Genomic DNA, 21,733 nt, shown 5'->3' on the forward strand with positions numbered 1-21,733 from the left:
TAGAAAATATGTTATTATATTTAAAAGTAAAGTGAGTAGCTAGTCAGCAGTTAGCAAAGAGGCCAGTTTGGGTACTGGGCCCTTGAGGTTTATTACGGTCATCAAAGAAAACAACCACGGTTCTTTAAGGGATCTGCAAAGCACCTTGAGAGTTGAACCGTGAGTAATGAGTGTCGAAGCTCTTTGTTAGTACACCCCCCACATACCCCTTAATTTGCCTAGGTCTGTATCACTTCCCTCAGCATTGGTTCTATGCCACACTGCATCTCTCTCCCTGTTCTGGCTCCCACAACACACCTCGTGTAAGGAGCTCAAGGCCAGGGAGCAGGTCTTATTTACCTATGCATCTCCAGTGCCTACGCTGAAATTAAAGAAGCGGCTTAATGAAATTTCATTAAGTCAGTACTACATATTTGGTTAACATAAAATTTTTTTAATTCTTTCTGATCTTGGACATGATTAAGCAATTCCAGAAATGGCACTTAACTAGTGATACCTTACCTGTGTCTTACATCGTACATCTCATTCCGAAACTCAGAAACTATTATCTGTGGCCGTGAGGTCCCTCGTGAATAAAACTTTTCCATCAGTGCCTGAAGGACTCTTTCATCAGCATGGTTATGGCAACAATAGGCTTGCAGAAGTCCCTTTAAGCAAGATTCGATAGCCAAAGCAAGCTCAGGGTCCCGAAGATGAATGCAAGCTCCTAAAAGTGAGAAAATTATTAAAAGGCCCATAAATCCTTACTTTGAAATATTAATGTAACTATCTTTTTATAACAGTTTATAATTGACTTCAAAATATTTTCATATAAAGTATAGATGACATTACAGATCTTCTGTTAACTAAATGGGAAATCCCCACTTATCCGTTGGATACACTGGAAAGACAACTCATCAAATCCTATGAAAAGAACTGTCCCACTCATTCCAATGTAAATCAGCAGAGGCCTTTCTATGTAATCGGATACTATTCCAGCCTCTGAATGGCATTTTGAATATCAAACCAAAAGGTTTACATACAGATCCTTTATTATTTTCTGTAAAACTGATTAACATTAGGATTTAAAAACACAGAAGAGGGGCGCCTGGGTGGCTCAGTCGGTTAAGCCTCCGACTTCGGCTCAGGTCATGATCTCACAGTTCGTGAGTTCGAGCCCCGCGTCGGGCTCTGTGCTGACAGCTCAGAGCCTGGAGCCTGTTTCAGATTCTGTGTCTCCCTCTCTCTCTCTGACCCTCCCCTGTTCATGCTCTGTCTCTCTCTGTCTCAAAAGTAAATAAACGTTAAAAAAAATTAAAAAAAATAAAAAAAAATAAAAAATAAAAAAATAAATAAAAACAGAGAAGAAATGCCTCATCCATTGAAACAGATCCTGGTACAGAGGTACATATCATTTACATGAAGAGACATCACCATAATATAGTATGTAATGCCACATTTCCACAGTAAATATATTTAGTAATAAAATATATATATTTATCTTTACAGCATCATTTTCCCCTAATGATATTACAGAATTAGAGATAATTTCTCAGGAGAACTCAAAAGACATGTATATATTTTTAATCTTCTGTATATATGGGGATAATGAAATAAACCCAGGTTTTCCAGTTGAAAAAGGACTTAGAAAAAATCCTAAATAGAAACTAAGAAAAGATAAGTCATTTTATAAAAGTTACACAAAACTCAGGTGGTGAGAATTCTTCTATCTTGATGTCACTGGATTTTCCAACTAATCAATTATATTCAAATTAGTTAACTCATTTATTCATTCATTCAGGAAAAAATCTGAATCAGATTATTCAACTCTATAGTTACTTATCCTAAGTTATCTTGCTTTTGGCTATTTTATGCTTTAAAGATACAAAAGGAAAATTATAAAGTTTAAAGTGATTTTTGTTATTATTTCTTAAAATATATACGATTAAAATCCACATATAATTACACAGCCCTTTGATAACACTTTTAAAACTAGATTCAAGAGAACCTTTCCTGAAAATAAAACCTTATTTCTAATGTTCCTTGTGTCCTGACCAAATGGTGACAAATACCTAAAGGGCCTATGGGTTTACAGGTAAAACGCCCACGCCTATAGGCGTCATCTATTGCTTCAAGAAGAGCTGGTACATGAGGCCCAAATCTTTTCAGTCGATCGGTTTTACTATCTTTCAGTTCTTTCAGTTGCCTCTGATTATAGCTCAGTGTATGCTTCACATCTAGTTCTTCCCGCCTACAAAATAAAAGCAAAAAACCAGAAGAAATATGTGCTACAATTATACAGGAATATCCAGCCTTTCCCCCCTAACACCTGCCTACCAGTGAATGACCCAGCTACCCAAAAGACTAAAGGCAGATTTATTTGAAAATGATTGCGTTACTGGAGAAAAATCATCACAAGTCGTCAAAACTTCACACACACACACACACACACACACACACACACACACACACACCTTATTCAGTACATGAACCAACAATGAAACATGTTTTCTGTCTTCATAAACACCAAACTACATGATTTTCAAGTGATTAAAAATAATCATCCTAAGGATATTGAAACTTACTTAATTCTCACCCGTTCTTCTTTGTCCTTTTCTATGGCTTGCTGAAACTGTTCAATCTCTTGATTGATTGAACTTTCCTGATCCTGCAAGGCCTTTACTCTCTCTTTTAACCAAGATATTTTTTTTTGCCTTTCCAATCGTTCAGGTTCCAAAGATTGATCGGTACTAACAGTAAATAATCCAAAATAGAAAATGTTATATAAAAACTTGAATGTTTAGAAAACCACAAAGCAATGTAATAAAATTCCTTTAGAAATAGTATGGAAAAATCTGATACTCCATTTCACTGAGGGCACTGTTGTATAAAATGAGGTAATCATGCGCAATGCAAAGTAACCATCTTACCTTTTCTTTAGTTCTTCAATTCTTTTGCAAAGCTGTTCATCATCTTTCATTAATGCTCTATACTCATTTAGAGAACGGTTATATAAAACCTAAAAAAAATAAGACATAGTTTGATAAAATAAATATATATATCCTATTCAAATCCACTTTTGCCAAATCTTCAAATCAGAGGCTAAATATATGCAGAAATATATTTTTAAAACAAAGTACATAAATGGCCACATGAAACTTACATTTTTTAAAATCTGTAAGCAACACAGATCTTACTTAATTATAAAACCCCTCCTTTTAGAAGTAAGTGGACAGTATTTGTATTTGATACATAGTATTCAATATTTCAGGCTGGAAAATTTCTCTCACCTCAGCTTCATTATAGGTCCTTTTCTTAGCCGTAACATCTGTTTTCAGTGCCATACATTCTGGTGCCCGTGCATTTGTCTCTTGACTAATCTTTTCTAGTTTATCTTGAATATCTTTGTATTTTTTTTCTGCCTCATTAAGTCTAACCTTTAAGAAAATAACATTTTGGAGTGTATTTTAATTTTCTTCACTAAACAGAAACAAATTTTAAGTTATATATAGTTCACATCCAATAATAAACTTGGTTTCACTCTGACTAAATAATCTCAAGACATCAGGTAAGCAAACATAATTATATAAAATACTAGAATATAATTTTTTTATTTGAGAGAGAGAGAGAGAGCGTGTGAGAGGAGGAGAGGGTCAGAGGAAGACAGAGAGATCTAATGCTCAGCATGGAACTTGACACGGGGCTTGATCCCACAATCAGAGTCAAAAGCAAGAGTTGGATCCTCAACCAACTGAGCCACCCAGGTGCCCTCTAAAATATAATTTTAATTCCACATTTCTTTATCCAACAAAAGTACTATCTTCTGGGGATACAAAGATACAGTAACAATGGTCTTCAGGTAACACAATAAGTGGGAGAGAGGCACAATTTATCAGAGAACAGATATGGAAATTGATCATACAATTTGGACGCAATAAAGCTTAAGTAGGCTATATCTATTTAGAACTGTGGAAGCACAGAGAAAGAACCTAGAGGTCTGCCAAAAAAGTCAAGAATGCCTTCAAAGCAGAAGTAGCATTTGAGCTGAGACTTGAAAGATTAATCAAAATGTCCCTGGAGAAAAGTTGGGGAAAGGTGTTAGAGGCAGATGGAAAAGCATGTAGAAAGGCACTAGTCCTACTTTGGGAAATGAAAATATTTAAACTAAGAACGTAGTGGTGAGAGCTGAGCCTCAACAGTCAAAGAGTGTGAATTCCTAACGATCAGCTTACAACTTAACCCTCCAGACAACAGGGACAGAGGACATTAACCAAATCTGTATGTTAGATCACTTTGAAAGCACATGCAGGGTGAAGGGAAAATTACAGGAAACAACATCAGTAAGGAGTTAATATTCCAATGCAAAAAGGAATGAGAAACCAAAGCAGGGCACTGACAAAAGGAATGGATTAGAAGGGACAAATAAGAGAACTATTAGATCAGGGATCAGCAAACTTTTTCCAGCAAGAGCCAGATAGTATAGTAGACACTATTTCTTTGCAATCCTTCCATTCAATAGTTATTCTATAATCTATGACCATGCATACACTACACGAGAGGTTTTGTGTAAGACATGATGGGAAGGATACAATTATAAAATAAGATTGTTCTTACCCTCCAGAAAGTGCCCAAATGCTTAAGTGGGGCAAACGCCTATAGAACTGAAATATAATGAAGCCTCAAGATCCTCCTTTTCCCATTTGAAAAAAGGTGAACATCTATTACTCAGACTAGATTCCATTTTTATTTTATTATTTTTACTTTTATTTCTTTAAAGATTTTATTTTGAAGTAATCTCTACACCCAATGTGGGGCTCAAACTTGCAACCCCAAGATTAAGAGCTGCATGCTCTACCTACTGAACCAGCCAGGCACCCTTGGATTCCATTTTCAGATTGGAGATTATCTAAAGAGAAAAGTAACCTAAAGTCCTCTACTATGATAAGCTAAGAAGTGAGGCTGAGGAAAATCTGGTAAAATAAACAATTCTAGAATATTCTTGCAGAAATGAAAATCCAAGGTAAGAAAAGTAGGTGGGTTGAACTTCCATTTACTACCTGAAGAGGGAGTACGAAATTCAGCTTATTTCTGTTATTTTTACATATCTATCTCTGTTTTGATGGATTAATGTCATAATTCTTAAAACGAAAAAACATATCTGCATACCTGGAGGAGAGACAGGAAAAAGCAAGGTGGGGGATATTACGTCCTATACTACAAACTAAGCTTGGGGGCCAAAAATTTGTAAGTAGAACAAAATACTATGAGGTTAGGCCAGCCACACTGAGCAGATGGGGCATCTATAAAAAAGAAAAGGCTAGGACTTCTACTTCTGGCATGACAATGTGAGGAATTCTGCACTGCTGGCTACATACCCTTGGGAACATACTAAGAAACCACTCAAGCGTAAATTTTTAATGTGTGAATTGTATGGTATATAAATTATATCTTAATAAAGCTGTTAAAAAAAAAAAGAACGAAAAGACAAGTATAAAGAGTGGATCTGCTATATGGTAAAAAGGTCTACATGCACACCCCCAACAGAGAATTACTGCTTTTATTTACCATTCAACCAACTTCTACCTCTAGGCCCAAGTGGAAGACTTGTGGTTTTTCTTGAATCTTACATAAATAGCATAGTTTCCACTTGGGCTCTTAGATCTCGGCTTGAAATTAACTTTATAGACCTAACAACCTGTCCCACATGTGTTCTACCTACATGGAATCTTCTGATGGTTCTGGGCCCTAAACTTCAGTTCCCTGTAAGTTATGGTAGCAGTCTTTGGGTATTGTGTTCAGTTTTGAATTGTTACACTTCATGATACTTAACTTTAATGCTATTCTAATTCACTATTATCCTAGCACCTCAAGACTTCTTACGTTGCCACTGCTAATGAACCCAGAGTAAAAGCTTCAGGCTGTAGCATCTCTAGTTGGTAACAAAGTACCATTGTCTGCAAGCACGAGTTCAGAGTGCGACATCACTGGGCTCAACTGGCTGATCATGTCCAAATACAACACTCTTTTAAAAAAGAGAGTTGCCACAATAGTCCTTGAACAAAAGTTTAGGTCAGATTCACCTAATAAATTAGGTAATAAATTCACACACAGACAGATATATAGGTTGACACTTCTACTTTTGTTAAGTCTTTTAAAATAGTCTAATATGAGTAATCTCGTATGATTAAACTACCAAATCTGTAGTAGAAAAACTACAATTACCTGCTGTTCTTCCATCTTCCTGTCAAGTCTAGCAGCACGATCTTCTCCGATTTTGATATTATCTCTGATAGCATTCAATTGCTTTTCAATTTCATTGACCTACAAAGAAATTACACAGTAAATCATGTAGAAGACTAACTGTAACCAAATATATTCTGCATATTAAAAGTATAAGTGAATAAGTAATTAAGTAAAAATTACCACTGCCCAAGCCATTTCATGTTTCAAATATTCTAAATTAGTCTTCATTGTACTTAAGCCAGCAATACTCTGAAAACGTTCTTCTTTTTCCAAACACTGGCGTTTTAGTTCAATAAGTCGCTTAAAAAAAGAAAAAAAGGAAATATTTCTTACTGACATTAGAAAGACACGACATTTTACAAATGTATTTCTTTTAAGTGTACTGCCTTAATGGTATTAAAAAAGATATGCAAAGAAATGTCTTCTTTTAAGATGAAAATAAAAATACTTTTGGTTCTTTGATATGCTTTGACTAGGTACAACTATTTTCTTAATTTCTGCACTATAAAAATGGCCAAATACTATTCTAATGATGATCAAAGGAACAAAGGGTTTAAGACCTCACCAGTGCAGACAAATCACAAAACTCAGTTTCCCGCTTCTCTTGACACCATATCTGAGAGACAGAATGGTCTGTTCTTCTGGGCAACGTATACCCAGCACCCTTTCCAAAGATAATGGAAGATGTAGAAGACATTTATTCCTAAAAGCTAAGTAAGCTACAATTTTTAAAACCTAAGTTCTCGCTTAACAGTAAATAAAATCATTAAATATCAGACAGAGTGACATTAGAACAGCTTCTGAAGTAGCTCCTAGACTTCATATTCTGTACACCAGGGTAGATAGATGGCCTCTCCCGTTCACTGGTGCTGACCATCTTCAACCAGGGCCTCACACTGTAGATCTACAAGGGTGTCCCTACAAGTCACTTTCCCAATTTCCAGGATTATTTCAATCCATTATCACTCTCTTCACACCTCACACACATGCCCCTGTGCTAATCCTCACTGATTCTCCCTGCCTCCTACCTCAGGGAATTTAGTGGCCATCAGATGGAAACTCCAACTTCCAATAGCCTTATCTACAAACCTAACGCAGTCACAGCTTCCTTACACTGAAGAGGAGGGGCCTTCATTACACTGAGTCCAGTCCCCATCTACCTATACCTTTTGCAGTCAAATGCTCTACCCCTGAGCTACACCCCCTATCTATACCTTTTGGATGCGACCACTTGCTTCTGCCTTCTTGGGAGGTCTAAATTACTTCATTTCTCATCCCATCTTTTCATCTTTGTTTCCACTTTATCCTCTTCACTGACTCCCTTCCACTATCATTTTTATTTCTTGGAGACTGCTTCCCTCCTCTCACCATCCCTCTCCTGGCACTGTTCATCCTTCATTTCTCATCTTAGACATAAGCCTTAACAAATCCACCCTTCCCGAGTCCCTACACCCCAGCACTAATACCCTATTAAGTGCTTTTGCACAAACCCAGTCACAAATAAGTCCTTTAGTAGTGACCACCATACTCAGTTATTTACCATCTGGTTCCTGCTGAGTAGTTAGGTCTATGACCCCACGAGCCCTCAAGCCCTGGTATATATTGGCTGTTTATGGCCACGGACAAAGCACAATGCCAGGAGGCACACAGTGGAACTTATTATTTGTTGGCCGAATGCTTTCTAGTTTCTAACCTTCACATACTGTTTCCTATAGATTTAGTTATTCAAATTCGGAGTTTATTTTGAGAATATAAAGTTCTTCCTATAGATTTAGCTATTTAAATCCAGAGTTTAAGAATACAGGATATTTAATTAATATTTAATTAATTAATTAGAAAAAAGTTCTTATTAAGTGCACATTATACATACGGAACTCTGCTACATGATATAGGGAAGTGCTTCTTTAACTTCATAATTAAAATATCTTTACTAGTTGATAACAAAGTATACCATGGAGAGAGTGGGTGTTTAACCCCCCCCCACTGTCTAAAGCAAACAAATTTCTTCAAAGTCCTGACTTATTATTTTAAAAATAATAAATGTAACATATACTTTTACTTTTTTCTGAATATGCAAATATTTCCTTTCCCCAATAACACTGATACTCCAAGAAAATGTGCTGTATTAATTCTGTGGTTTACAGTGCCTCCTTGTACACTACCACATACCTGCGGTTTAAAGGGACAATGTGGGGAATAAAAATAAATATACCCATCCTTGCTTTTTAAGTTTTCATACAGCCACAGACCTAATTTTACATATGCAATCCTGAAAACTTGAAGTAAAAGGGCCAGTGTGACACCTAACTAAAGGTGACCTGGAGCAATCATTAGTACAATTCTGTGTCAAAAGCACAAGCTAAGAAACAGCTGAAAGCTGAACTGGTTGTATGAAACTGACTAACAAAAGAATAAGATACAGAATCACACAAAAATTGGTGGACTTAATGTACTGGACGAAAGGCTCAAACGTAAGCCTTATGACTTTGAGGTCTCTGATTATCAGACAGAAGGTTGGATCTTCAGGAATCTGAAGAAGAAAGTATAAAAACAAAATACAGCAGATGTAAAAACAAATTTAAGTAAGTCATGCTGGCTTGAGTAATTTCAAATTCACACAGATATGCACAGCTGCTAACCTGGCAAGTACAGATGTGACAGTTGCCACCAAGCTATCAGTGCTTAATGAATGTTAACAATTTACCATTGTGATGAAATACTTATCTACCATATATAATTACATGTGCATTTAATACGTTTAATATCAGCTTGAGGCTTGTGCTTCTTTTGCCATCATAAGAAATACTACCGTTTTCAAACGACTTATAGTGAGAATTAGTGATACCTTATTGTAGAACCAGTAAGTCATATATCCAGGCATAAGTATGTAAAATATTGCCCTGTCCTCTAGTTTATAACTTAACAGAGGAAAATGGGTACATGCCCATTATTACATAACAAAGTAAAGGCTAATAAAATACCCTGAATATAAAAACCACCCTTCGTATATTTCATAGAGTACCATGAAAGTGTTATTAGTTTTCTATAGCTACGTATTTATATATAAGTATGTAATTTTACAGTACCATTTATCTTATAGGTACTATAGCAATTTGACCTCAAAAATATTTGCATCAAGTGTTTACAAACCTCTTCTCCTTGATTTATCTGCTCCTTTGTTCTTTCTTTTGTTTCCATAATGTACGAATAATCTTCCTTCATCTGCTCAAGTTGGGTTGCTTTCATAAAGAACTGTATCAATAAGGAAAACACAATTAGGAGTCTGTAAACTTCCATGAACTGTAAAAAAAAAATTGTGGACTAATTATGTAAAAAGACACTAAAAACAATCTTGAGCAAGTACACATATACACAAAAGAACATGTTTTCAGACCCCAAATTTATTTCACTTACTCTGTTCACATCTACACATTTACTTGAAAGAACTCTTAAAAGCCTATGTAAGAAAACACTTTTGGTGTGATAATAATACCATCTTAAAAACTCACGTTCACTATTCTTTCATTCTTTAAGCAAGTATGAAAAAAAGAGAAAACATCCATATCCTTGATCTTTACACATCTTAAATTTTTAGAAAAGGAAATAGTGAAATCCATTCAAAAGTTACAGCATAAGTTTTAGTAGAAGTCAAATACTTGGCTAGTTTTATAATTTAAGTTAAGTTTAAAGGTTGTTATGCATGACCAATCATTCCTCTTAATTTTCTTAAAGATTAATTTTATTTTTTTTTTTTTTTTAATTTTTTTTTTTCAACGTTTTTTATTTATTTTTGGGACAGAGAGAGACAGAGCATGAACGGGGGAGGGGCAGAGAGAGAGGGAGACACAGAGTCGGAAACAGGCTCCAGGCTCCGAGCCATCAGCCCAGAGCCTGACGCGGGGCTCGAACTCACGGACCGCGAGATCGTGACCTGGCTGAAGTCGGACGCTTAACCGACTGCGCCACCCAGGCGCCCCAAAGATTAATTTTAGAATAATCCGTTCTCTCTCAGAATTCAGAGCCAAAGAGTGAAAGCAAGAATTTACCATGAAAATTACATTTCTATCATACCTACTTAGAACTTTCCTAAATTAGCCCTACACTATTACTATAAATCAATGGCTTTAAAAAAAAAAAACAAAAAAAAAACCTCAAGGGACCCTTAGGTGGCTCAGTCGGTTAAGCTTCTGACTCTGGATTTCCTCTCAGGCCATGATCTCATGGCTCTTGGGTTCGAGCTCTGCACCAGGCTCTGCACTGACAGTGCTAGGCCTGCTTGGAATATTCTCTCTCTCTCTCTCTCTCCCCCCCCCACCCCTGATCATTCTCTTTCTCTCTCAGAATAAATAAACATTTTTTGGGGCGCCTGGGTGGCTCAGTCGGTTAAGCGTCCGACTTCAGCTCAGGTCACGATCTCGCGGTCCGTGAGTTCGAGCCCCGCGTCGGGCTCTGGGCTGATGGCTCAGAGCCTGGAGCCTGTTTCAGATTCTGTGTCTCCCTCTCTCTCCAACCCTCCCCCGTTCATGCTCTGTCTCTGTCTGTCTCAAAAATAAATAAACGTTAAAAAAAATTTAAAAAAAAAAGAATAAACATTTTTTAAAAACTCAGTATTTATAACATGAGCAAAAGTTATATTCAGTATATATGCTTAATCTAGAAATATATTCTTTTTTGATAAATTCATATTTATTTTGGTGTTCCTTACTTTGTATTTGTCTCCCTCATTTTTAGACTGCAAGAACTGCTTGCTCATCTCTTGTGTTAAAACAGAAACTGGATTATCCACCTGAAATAAATAAGAAAGATTATTTCTGATTATTTCATTTTGACGACTTAAGATAAACCGACTGAAATACAGAATACAATTCACCCATGGCGTCATCAAGAAGGCTAAGGTTAGGGTATTAGGGTAAATACACAAAGAAAAAATGTTAGTTATTAATGTAGGGAAAATATTTCAATATTTCATGATACTAAAATAAATAGCATAGTCAAAATTTTTCTGCCACTATATGAGGGCACAAGAAATCTCTGAAGAAGTATTTTTATTAGAAAGTTGTTACTTCTTTCACCTGTTTTATAGAATATCACTCCTATGCTACTGGTTAAAATCAGACAACAGTGAATAAAGCTCCCAGCTGACTTGGGTTCTTGTCTCTCACCCCCTGTGTTGCCCTGGGCAAGTTAGTTTCTCCAACTAAATACAAAAGGTCCAACTTTGTTATTTCTTAATGTTTATTTTGAGAGAGAGAGAGAGCAAGAACACAGTGGGAGAGGCAGGGAGAGAGGAGAGAGAGAGAATCCCAAGTAGCAAGAGAATCTCAAGTATAATACAGAACCTGACACAGGGCTCAATCTCACAAACGGTGAGATCATGACCTGAGCCAAGAGCTGGCTGCTTAACCGACTGAGCCACCCAGGCAGCTCCCAACTTGGTTATTTCTAATAGGAATTATGATGACAAGTAGTGATTATTTTTCTTTCAGATTTGTTATTTCTTCATGAAGATATTATAAAATAAATCGAAATGCTGGAGTTATTTCTACCTTTTGGAGGAGGAGTCATTTAAAATAAGCTATTGCTTGAATTAAACTATCTGTAACTAGCAAGTTAAAGTACAGTTAAAGTAACAGTAAAGTACAGTAACTCATCAAAGTACCGGTGAAAAAGTTTAAAAAACATATAACTTGCTTCAGAAAAATTCAAGGTCATTACTCATTTATGTCTTTGGCATTAATAAGAAAATAATTTACATACTAGAAAATAATACGGTTTGAAAGTTATGGAATATGCAGGACCAGTATAAATGAAAAAAAATTTAAACTCCTTCATTTTACCATCTGTAAAATGTGGGGTCTTCTAAGATAACAAAACCATTTATGCAGTTATAAAGAAACCTCTACAGGGGTGCCTGGGTGGCTCAGTTGGTTAAGTGTCTGACTCTTGATTTCAGCCAAAGTCATGATCTCAGGGTGGTGAGATTGAGCCCCGCATTGGGCTCCACACAGGGCATGAAGCCTGCTTAAGATTCTCTCTCTTCTTCTGCCCTTTCTCCACTTTTTCTCTCAAATTAAAAAAACAAAAACCAAACTTCTACATGCCACTTTTTATTATTTTTATCACTACTATTATATAGGTAGGCCACACAGACTGCCCCATATTTTTTACAAAGTTTGCCCTATATCTTCATTTCACATTCCATTTGACTTCTTAAAAACAAGACCTAATGTTCTAGTCTTTAATGACAAGACATTTTAACCAACTTTGAATCAGTTAACTTCACCAAAACTTACATTCTTTTGTCTACAACTTTTTGATTGTTTTTGAAATGGGATTCCTAGTTCCTACCCTACTCTAGGGATTATGTAAGAACCTTGTAGCTTTACCTGTCGAGACTCTAGAACAAGCAAAAGGCAAGCACAAACGGGTAAACTTCAGAGAAAGGATAAGAAGAATAGGCACAGGGGACAAAATAATCAGGTACTTAAAGACATTAAATATTCTCCTCCCACTTGGTTATTCTAGGCCACCAATGTCTAATAGATACATAATGCAAATCACACAGATAATTTTAAATTTGCTAGTGGCAATATTAATAAACAGGGAAAATCAATTTTAATATATTTCTAGTCTAAAATATCAATTAACATATAACCTATATAAAAATTGAATTATTCCTTTGCAGTAACTCTTCAAAATCTCATATGTCTCTCACACTATAGTACATCACAATTTGGACTACCTACATTTCAAGTGCTTAATACCCGCACGTAGCTATGGTTATTATACAGGTAAGTGCAGCTCTAGACCTTCTATATTTTGATAAATGAACCTTTAGTAACTGCATCATACTAGAAGAGGACTAGAAGAGTTGTAACAATCTTTACATATTTCAAAAGAAATAAACATGTTTTTACATTCCCCAAGGAAGCGGGAACTTAGAGAACAGGCTTAATTCAACTTTCCCATAATTTTTCTTTCTGATAAATAGAGTTGTCCACAGAAGGAATCAGAAGCCTCAGGCAGAAGTGATTCCTCCATCACAATCCACTTAGAAGTAGTTGCTGAAGAGTGAAGGATTCCACACAGGGTAAGTACGGAGTGTGAGAAATCTACTGGATGCCCTCCAAGATCCTCCCAAACATCTATGATTCCATATACGTTTGGTTTTCCTGATTTTGCTTTAAAATTGTCCTGCATTCTAGCCTCAAATTTATTTGATGTGTCTGCTTTTCTTCAGATTTTAATAAGTATTTTTCTAAATTTCTGTTGCCTGACATGGAAGCCACTACCCACATGGAGCTTTTTACACTTAAGTAAATTAAATAAAATCAAACACTCAATTTCTCAGTCGCACATTTCAGGTGCTCAAGAGCAAGATGCCAGTGGCTACCCCACTGAATAGCATACTACAGAATATTTCTACCATCACAGAAAGTTTTTCTGGATAGCTTTGTTCTGAACCAAACTGGCAAAGATACCTAGACTTGTAATTGTTCTTTTCCCTTGGTGACTAGTCTTGGTGTTCTTCGTCCCGGAATAAGGCAGGGTAGTACATCAGAATGTAACAGGGATGCCTGGATCCCAATCCGGGCTCTACCAGCAAGCATGCCTAGACGACTGTAGGTGTACGTTTACTTTTTCTAGCTCCTTCCTCACCTACAAAATATAGGTGAATCAGATGACCGCCCAGGATAATTCCAGTGCTCACATCATAAGACTACATGCTCTATTTCTAATTACTCAAAGTTATCTTAGCAGAAAGGACTTGACACACCTCCTGCAGTTATGATCAAGAACTCCAAAATACATAAAGAAATGCTTTATTTTTTTGGAATAAATTTCCTTTCTATAATGACTTAGCAACTGAGCTTAGGGAGCCTAGGGCAACAGAAAGCAAAGAAACTGTATAGCTTTTATGAACATCAGTTCTATCCCATACTGGTGCAGACTACATGTTCTTGACTGCTCTGTCAAAATACGAGTGTGATATTAGGCATTGAAAACTCCTGCTGAATTAGCAAATTTTAAGCAATGTCACTAACAGTAGTTGTACATGTTCCTCCTGTGGTCAATTTACTCATATGAGCCCATCTGAATTCTTTTGACGTTGCAAATGACAGCTTATGAAAAAGTGACCAGTTGCATCAATCAGGAATGCAGATTTAGCAATTACCTGTATGTTAAAATGATCAAGAATTGCAATCAGCTCTTCTTTTCTAGTAGAAACCACGGTGCCTGGTTAAGAGAAACACATACAAATGACCAGACTGTTTTTAGGGCAAAAATACAGAGAAAAATGAAGCAATTATTTACCAATATAAGCATTACTATTTTTGTGATGTCATCAAGAATACGCACGCATCTGAGAGAGCTGGCCACTACGGTAATCATGACCCAAGCACGCAGAGGAAGAAGCGCGGACACCATGATGGTGCTTCTCTTCTTCCCATTAGCTAAACGCTTGCTCTTCCTTCTCACCTACCTCTTTGCCTCCTCTTCCTTTTGCGAACCTTTTCCCCACCTTTTGCGAACCACATCTTTCCACATGTGCTAGCAACTACAGGGGTGAAAGGAGGTCTGCGGGTGAGGACGAAATGGCACAGCCTGTTTCAAGTGGACCCAAACTCTGATAATCATGGTTCTGCTGTCCAATGTCCTGGGATGAAACAACTCTGTGTATATATGTATGTACATAAACATGTGCATGTACACATACATGCAACCAACCCATGATCTGACATGAGAAAGGTTTCAAGAGATTAGGAAGAAATGCCCTTTTGATGAATATCTAAGCAATCACTTCACTGTTTAACTGAACATTTACTAATATTTTATATGAAATGAAAAGACATTCATAACAAACCTGTTTCACTTTTTAGTTTATAAGATCGACTTCCATCCATGCTGATGTGTTGTTGCACAACTATAGAGTTACCGTACACGTTTGCTCTATAGGCATCATCTCCTCTGTTCCTTAATGTTATTGAGATATCTGCTGAGCTAAAGCAAGAAGGTTAAGGTAAGTCACATGAAGGTACAGTGCAATTTCAATACTAGGTTACTAGAATTTTCAAAACCTCCAAAATAATTTGCCTAATTCATTTGAAAAGTAGCTTTATACCAGTAGCTGATGGCTGATAGGCTACTACAGAATAATGCTGAATATACCACGCCTAATAAATATACCACGCCTAATAAAAAAAAAAGAGAGAATAAGAGTTGTGGAAATACTGACTCTTCTATCCATAACAGAAATACCACGGTCACATAAAACCCGTTAAAATTTTGGTTGTTTCAAATCATGCAGATAAGTTATACACCTTTTATAGGCAACATGGAATACTACACTGTCTGACTATAAAATAAAGCATCATGCTGACAGCAATCCCTTAAGAATGATGAAGTAACAATTATGGGGAAATAATAACATCTTCCAAGAACATTAGAATCAAATGAAGCAACTTTCATCTTTCAAATGTATGGCAATAAAAAAATGAAAGTATTTGATACCAAGAAATGTAAACGGAAGCTCAGAATTTCTTGAAATTCTATTGATATTATAAAGGAATTATTTTTAAAGTTTTAAACAAGTTTAGAGCATTTATAGCCATGCACATTTTTATACAGGAAAAAAAAATCAATCTTTATTTTTCTACTTTTTTTTTAAAAAATAAGACTTGGTAGAAAAACAAAAAGTGTTAAGGAAGTATATTACTATATACACACTCATAATTTCCTTAAACGTAAAAGCAATCAATATTTTTTTCTGATTCAGGTGAACATCTCCCAAAATGCTAAAGCCCTTTAACGCAAAACTGCTTTAACTAGTAATTAAATGAAATCTTTAATAGAACTTGTTTTCATGAATTTATAATCAGATTCCCAAACTGTTCCCATCTGCAGGAAATGCAGAAAAAAATACTCAAGATAAACTTCACTGTAAACTGATATTACAGTAGACATACTGAAGGGTTTTGTTACCTCCTGCTCCAGTCACCCTCTTCTTCACCAGAGCCTGAGCAGAAAGACAGGGCTTAGTAGCCTGATCAGTCCTCACCCTGCCCTCCAGGGATGGAGCTAAATATAGAAATCTGATTCAAACTCAGAAAGAGTAACCTTAGTTACTTGAGATGTCAACATTAAGGGAAATTAGATGAAGGGTATAAAGGAAAGTGTACTATCTTTACAACACTTCCATAAATCTAAATTATTTCACAATGAAGTTTTAAAAACAAACTCAAATGAAGGCACAACCACGTTAAGAGCTGGTGATTCCCTGAAGCCTCTGAGGACTAGAGAAACCAATTTGGGGCTTTATACTCGGATGAGCAAGCAGAACATGTGCAGAGGCTACAGAGAGAAGCAAGAGCACACAACAGATAACCTCTTAGAAAACCACCTAGACCAAGTGAAAGAGACACACCCACAGATATTGGCAGTAAATCAGACACAGAGAATGTACACAGCCCCAAAGACTAAGACAGTTAGACGTGGATGACTGGATGACTGCACAAACAAAGACACAGAGTAATGAAGACTTGGCTAAGTTGTAAGGTAGAGAACACACACTCCTCACAAACCCACACACCTGTCATAAGGAGACAGAGGGAAGGGAGCACAATACGGTACAGCCCATTATACAAGGGGGTGAGGGAGGTGGAACAGAAGGGTTGCCGCATGGACCCAAAGGAAGGGAGAGGCAGACAGAGGCCTAGAAACAAAAATACAGAGAAAAAGCCATAGACACAGAAAAGAAAGGCCCAGAGACAAAAGATCCTTGGTTCTGAGGTCTCTGAGTACCAGTTACTCATGAGACCCAACTATACTTCTTCGCTCCTGCAGCTTCTAATATACAAATCCCTGAATTTTTACAATAAATCTCCCTTTTTTTTTTTAAATGTTTATTTATTTATTTTCAGAGAGAGCTAGAGAGCAGAGAATAGGGGCAGAGAGAGAGGAAGAGAAATCCTAAACAGGCTCTGTGCTGTCAGTGCAGAGCCTTATGCAGGACTTGAACTCAAACCGTGAAATCTTGACCAGAGTCGAAATCAAGAGTCGAACGCTTAACTGACTAAGCCACCCAGGCGCCCCTAAATCTCGTTTTCTAAAGCTACCCTAAGTGGGCTGGGGTGTGTGTATTTTGTTGTTTTTTTTTTTTAAAGAGAGAGAGAAGGCGTGCGTGCACAAGCGCACATGAGCGGGAGAGGGGCAGAGAGAGAGAGAGAGAGAGAGAGAGAGAGAGAGAGAGAGAGAATCTTAAGCAGACTCTACATCCAGCACCCACACGGGGCTGGATCTCATGACCATGAGATCATGACCTGAGTCGAAATCAAGAGTTGGATGCTTAACCAACTGAGCCGCCCAGGCGCCCCTGTGTGCTGTGTGTGTGTGTGTGTGTGTGTGTGTGTGTGTGTGTGTGTGTTTAAATCAGAAATACCCAATTAGGACAGATATACTCCAGACAAGTTGTAATTAATGGGAGGTTTTTTTTTTAACATTTATTATTGAGAGACAGAGACAGAGCATGAGCAGGGGAGAGGTAGAGATGGGGAGACAGAGAATCTGAAGCAGGCTCCAGGCTCTGAGCTGTCAGCACAGAGCCCGACATGGAGCTCAAACTTGTAAACCATGAGATCATGACCTGAGCCAAAGTCAGACATTTAACCTACTGAGCTACCTAGGTGCCCCAATTAATGGAATTTTTAAAAGCTCTCCAGTTGATTCTAATGAACAGTCAAAGTTGAAAACCGTTAACTAAAGTGTAATAGGGGAAGGGCAGCTGCCCACAATACAGAATAAAATTTTTTTTTTCATTAACTCGTATGTTTACCTATATTAAGTGAATGTACTTCATGAAAACATTTTAAAAATAAAGTGATTATATATGTTTCCTCTCTGAATCATCAAACATCTCTCTTGATTAGCAAACGTATATTTTATTATTTTCATTCCTAGCTACTCTGTGTATTTAATAGCTACCTTTAGTATTGTGAGAACTTCGGAGGCACTGGTATTCTGTTGCGATGTGAACTGAATAAAGAAAAGCAAGTTTTTCAAAAAATTAAGGTTTAAGAGAAAAGCCTCCTAGTAACTGTACCAGGAGACAGGGACACCTTTGCTGGGCACTAACTGCTGTCTCCTCGGCTACTAATGTGGCTAATTCTCAATTTGGGTCAAGAGCCAGGGAACCCAATGTCTGTAAATACAGGAAATCCTTAAGTGAAGAGTTCTTTTAGAATGACATCACAAACAAGCAGTGCCACAGAAAGAATTTGGCTTCTTTCTCAACCCTGGAAAAGTCTATCTGCACAGAGGTACCTGGAAGCAGCAGGAACATAGGCACGAACAAGGCACGAACCATACAAAAATATGATGCATCTGCTCTGTCTCTGAATAGCCAGCTCATCTGCAGTTAAGTTCTGTAGCCTTGACTAAATACATCAGCAATGTACAGCAGGAGTAAGAGTTTTTGTCCCTCCATAACTCACTCCCAATGCTGCAGCTGTCAGATGCCAAGGCAACCAGGGCTAGTATTAGAAAGCCAAGGGAGGGAACAGTGAACTAAATATGTTCAAAAAGAACCTGAATAGTGAGGGCCATGAGACCTTGGGGCACTGACAGAGGTTTCCATGGGAGAAGTTGTATTAGGTGAATTAATTTACCACCACTGTAAAGAGCTGGTAGCCGACAGAGAGGTGACCCCCAGGCAGAGTGTCTCAGGGCAGGGTTCTCTGGCTTCTCCAAATCTCACTAGGCAAGACTGCTCCAGAGAGCTAAAACCCCAAACAAGACAAGACTGAGCCCAGGTGCTACCAACGGGGAGTGTAATGTTTGACATGGAGGGAAGGAGAGTCCTGAGGACTCTCCCAAACCTGTGCCAGACAGACTTCCTTCAGGGAAAATGGAGCAGACACGCAAATCTTAGATGTAGAACTGACTTAAGACTAGAACTGCAAAGCTCCATGAGGTGAATCTGTAAAAAATGATGACAGAATCAGAGATTATAAAATATGAAGAGATTCACAGATATCAAGTATTTTAAACAGAAGGGGATGACTAGGGAAATAGTAGTGGGTTTGGAAAAGCTGTTTTTAAGCTACTTTTTCAGTCAAGGTCTGTAAAAAGGAGACTGAGTTCAGGTTAAGGCTTTTAACTGTTATTAACTATTTAAAATATATTAATTTCCTCTAGGCAGCTGTGTCCTTAAAAGTTGGTGATCTGTGTAAGCTGGCCTTTTCCTTTCTTTTTAAAAATGGTATTCTGAAGACAAGTCTCAGAAAGAAGTTTCTGCTTTGGTCCAGATACTTCTCAAATGGAAAAAAACAAAACAAAACAAAAAAAACAAAAAATTATTTATTGAGATATAAAACAATTAGGGCTACAGAAAAAAATTATTTCTTTTCCTGAAGCTTCTATCTGAAAGATCAATGTGTTATCTGACTAGGTAGGCTAGGTGACTGTTTAGACAACTAAGAAATGTATAGTTAAGTGTAATGAATTGAAACAGAGCTGGAGCCATTAAAAAGGTTAGAATAGCTAATTTTTGATTTCAGAGATCATTTGGTTGCGGACTATGGAAGGGGGAGAAGACCTTGCTGAGCTGCAGCCCAAATAAGATAAGGAGAGACAGAAAATATGCTGGAGAATTGTTACCGAATAGTTATTTTCCACGGCCATACAGCATGGGGAATGTTTTCCGTGTATCTTTACCTCCCTTCTCCTGAGTCCACTTGGAACCCCGGCTTGGGTTAATATTCTTACAGCTTTCTGAGAAATACATGAGAAAACTGCAATCCTGGTTCACATCCCGTCCCTATTCTGTTTTTTAGTAATAAAATTGAAGTTAAACGGAAAGAACATTGAGCAGAAGGAAAGTCTGTTATATGAGAAAAAAGATCTCACTGCTAATTATCAAAGTTCCAGAAGTTCTGGGCATGGGGTGTGCAAAGGAGCACTGAGCAATGGGAGCAGCCTCACTCTGCGAGCCAGCAGAACAGTTTGGGACTTCTAGTTTTTAGGAGACGCAAGGACCCCTTCGGAGTTATTCGAGGCAGTAATAAGAATAAGGAGACCGGCCTGAAGAGTGCTCCTAATGGGCAAAAGGCCCTAAGTCTATGATGATCCAAATTGGGCAATTTATATGAAGTTACATGAAGGCAAGTTATATCAAGAAGAAATACAGGTGTAGAGTGAATGAAGGCAGTTTTATGACCATTTTCCAAGAGTCAAGATGGACCACAAACAGACGTGTGGGTGTAGTCCTCAAATCAAATCCACTTGCAAACCACCTGAGTAAAGGACAGAAAATCAAAGACACTAGAATACTTTTTTGGAATTCTTAGTGAACTGGAGGCAGAAATTTTGTGCGGGGACCCCTGGCTGGTTGCTGACTCTGCTTTTGCCTGTAACACACCAACATGAACTTATTCAGGCTGGGTTTGGATCAAGAGCAAGGAAAGTCCAATGTTTATAAATATCTCTTTAAGTAGAAGTACATAGTGGGGCGCCTGGGTGGCTCAGCTGGTTAAGTGTCCAACTCTTGATTTCAGCTCAGGTCATGATCTCATGGTTGAGACTGAGCCCCATGTCAGGCTCTGCATTGACAGCATGGAGCCTGCTTGGGATTCTCTCTCCCCCCTCTCTGCCCCTCCCCAGCTTGTGCGTGCAACTGTGTGCACTTCCTCTCTCCCTCAAAATAAAAGAGTAAACATTAAAAAAATAAAATAAAATAAAATAAACAGAAGTACATAGATTCATCATTGCTTGTTCTTTCCTCCAAAAAGGTAATAGAAACAAGAGTGTAAGAGGGCAGGCACATGGCAGTACTTTACGCGAGCTTTCCTTCTGGAGAGCTGAACAGGCAACAGTGGGCCATACTGGCAACAGGGAGAAAAGAAAGGAATGGAAAGATGGGACTCTTCCGTTTCAGTTCTGGGAAGCCAATTCACTTCCTATCATGTTTACATGAACTGGGAATCTAAAGCAGCCGCTTCTTACTAAGGAACTGGAAAATACATGTAGAAAGCAAACACTTACTTCTGTCCGTCTTTCACAAAACCTTTTAAAGAAGAGCCTCTATTGGTAGCGACTGCTTTTCCGCCAAGACCAACTATGAGAGCTGTGAGCACTGCACTCTTCCCACCTACGGAAACAGGTGTTGATGAAATCACATTCATTAAGGAGAGAGAAAAGAAGAGGCTCCCACAATTTGATGTAAAAAGATTTCTGAATGAAAATGTAAATTAGTTCTAACCCTGAAATGAAGTGTTACACTTCGATTACCATTTTCTTTCAGCAATCTTAAAAAAAGAATTGTAGATATCATGAAATATTTAGCTGTTGCAATTAGAAAAAAAATTAGTATAATTCAGGACTCAAATTTTTGCCACTAATAAGAAAATTAAAAAAAAAAAAAAAGGTTGATATCTTTCCAACCTAAAATGCTCATTGTTTCATCTTGGTCCATCAGCCTATTAAATGAGGTTATCTTTTTAATTACACATAGGTA

General features: G+C 37.4%; 1 protein-coding gene across 2 annotated transcripts in view; it reads right to left on the reverse strand.

Moving 5' to 3' along the window:
- SMC6 (structural maintenance of chromosomes 6) overlaps nt 1-21,733 on the reverse strand; it is a 79,293-nt gene that overhangs the window by 45,270 nt on the left and 12,290 nt on the right. For both annotated transcript variants that reach the window (XM_078444960.2, XM_078444959.2), the window contains exons 4-15: nt 21,262-21,367; nt 15,089-15,225; nt 14,399-14,460; nt 10,928-11,008; nt 9,373-9,474; nt 6,403-6,522; nt 6,202-6,300; nt 3,270-3,416; nt 2,910-2,998; nt 2,565-2,729; nt 2,052-2,230; nt 502-706 (exon numbers count right to left, since the gene is read on the reverse strand). In XM_078444960.2, coding sequence (XP_078301086.1) covers nt 502-706; nt 2,052-2,230; nt 2,565-2,729; nt 2,910-2,998; nt 3,270-3,416; nt 6,202-6,300; nt 6,403-6,522; nt 9,373-9,474; nt 10,928-11,008; nt 14,399-14,460; nt 15,089-15,225; nt 21,262-21,367 — 1,492 coding nt within the window. The remainder of the gene's footprint in view (nt 1-501; nt 707-2,051; nt 2,231-2,564; nt 2,730-2,909; nt 2,999-3,269; nt 3,417-6,201; nt 6,301-6,402; nt 6,523-9,372; nt 9,475-10,927; nt 11,009-14,398; nt 14,461-15,088; nt 15,226-21,261; nt 21,368-21,733) is intronic.

Source organism: Panthera onca, chromosome A3 (genome assembly GCF_046562875.1).
Source record: "Panthera onca isolate mPanOnc1 chromosome A3, mPanOnc1 haplotype 2, whole genome shotgun sequence".
NCBI lineage: Eukaryota > Metazoa > Chordata > Mammalia > Carnivora > Felidae > Panthera > Panthera onca.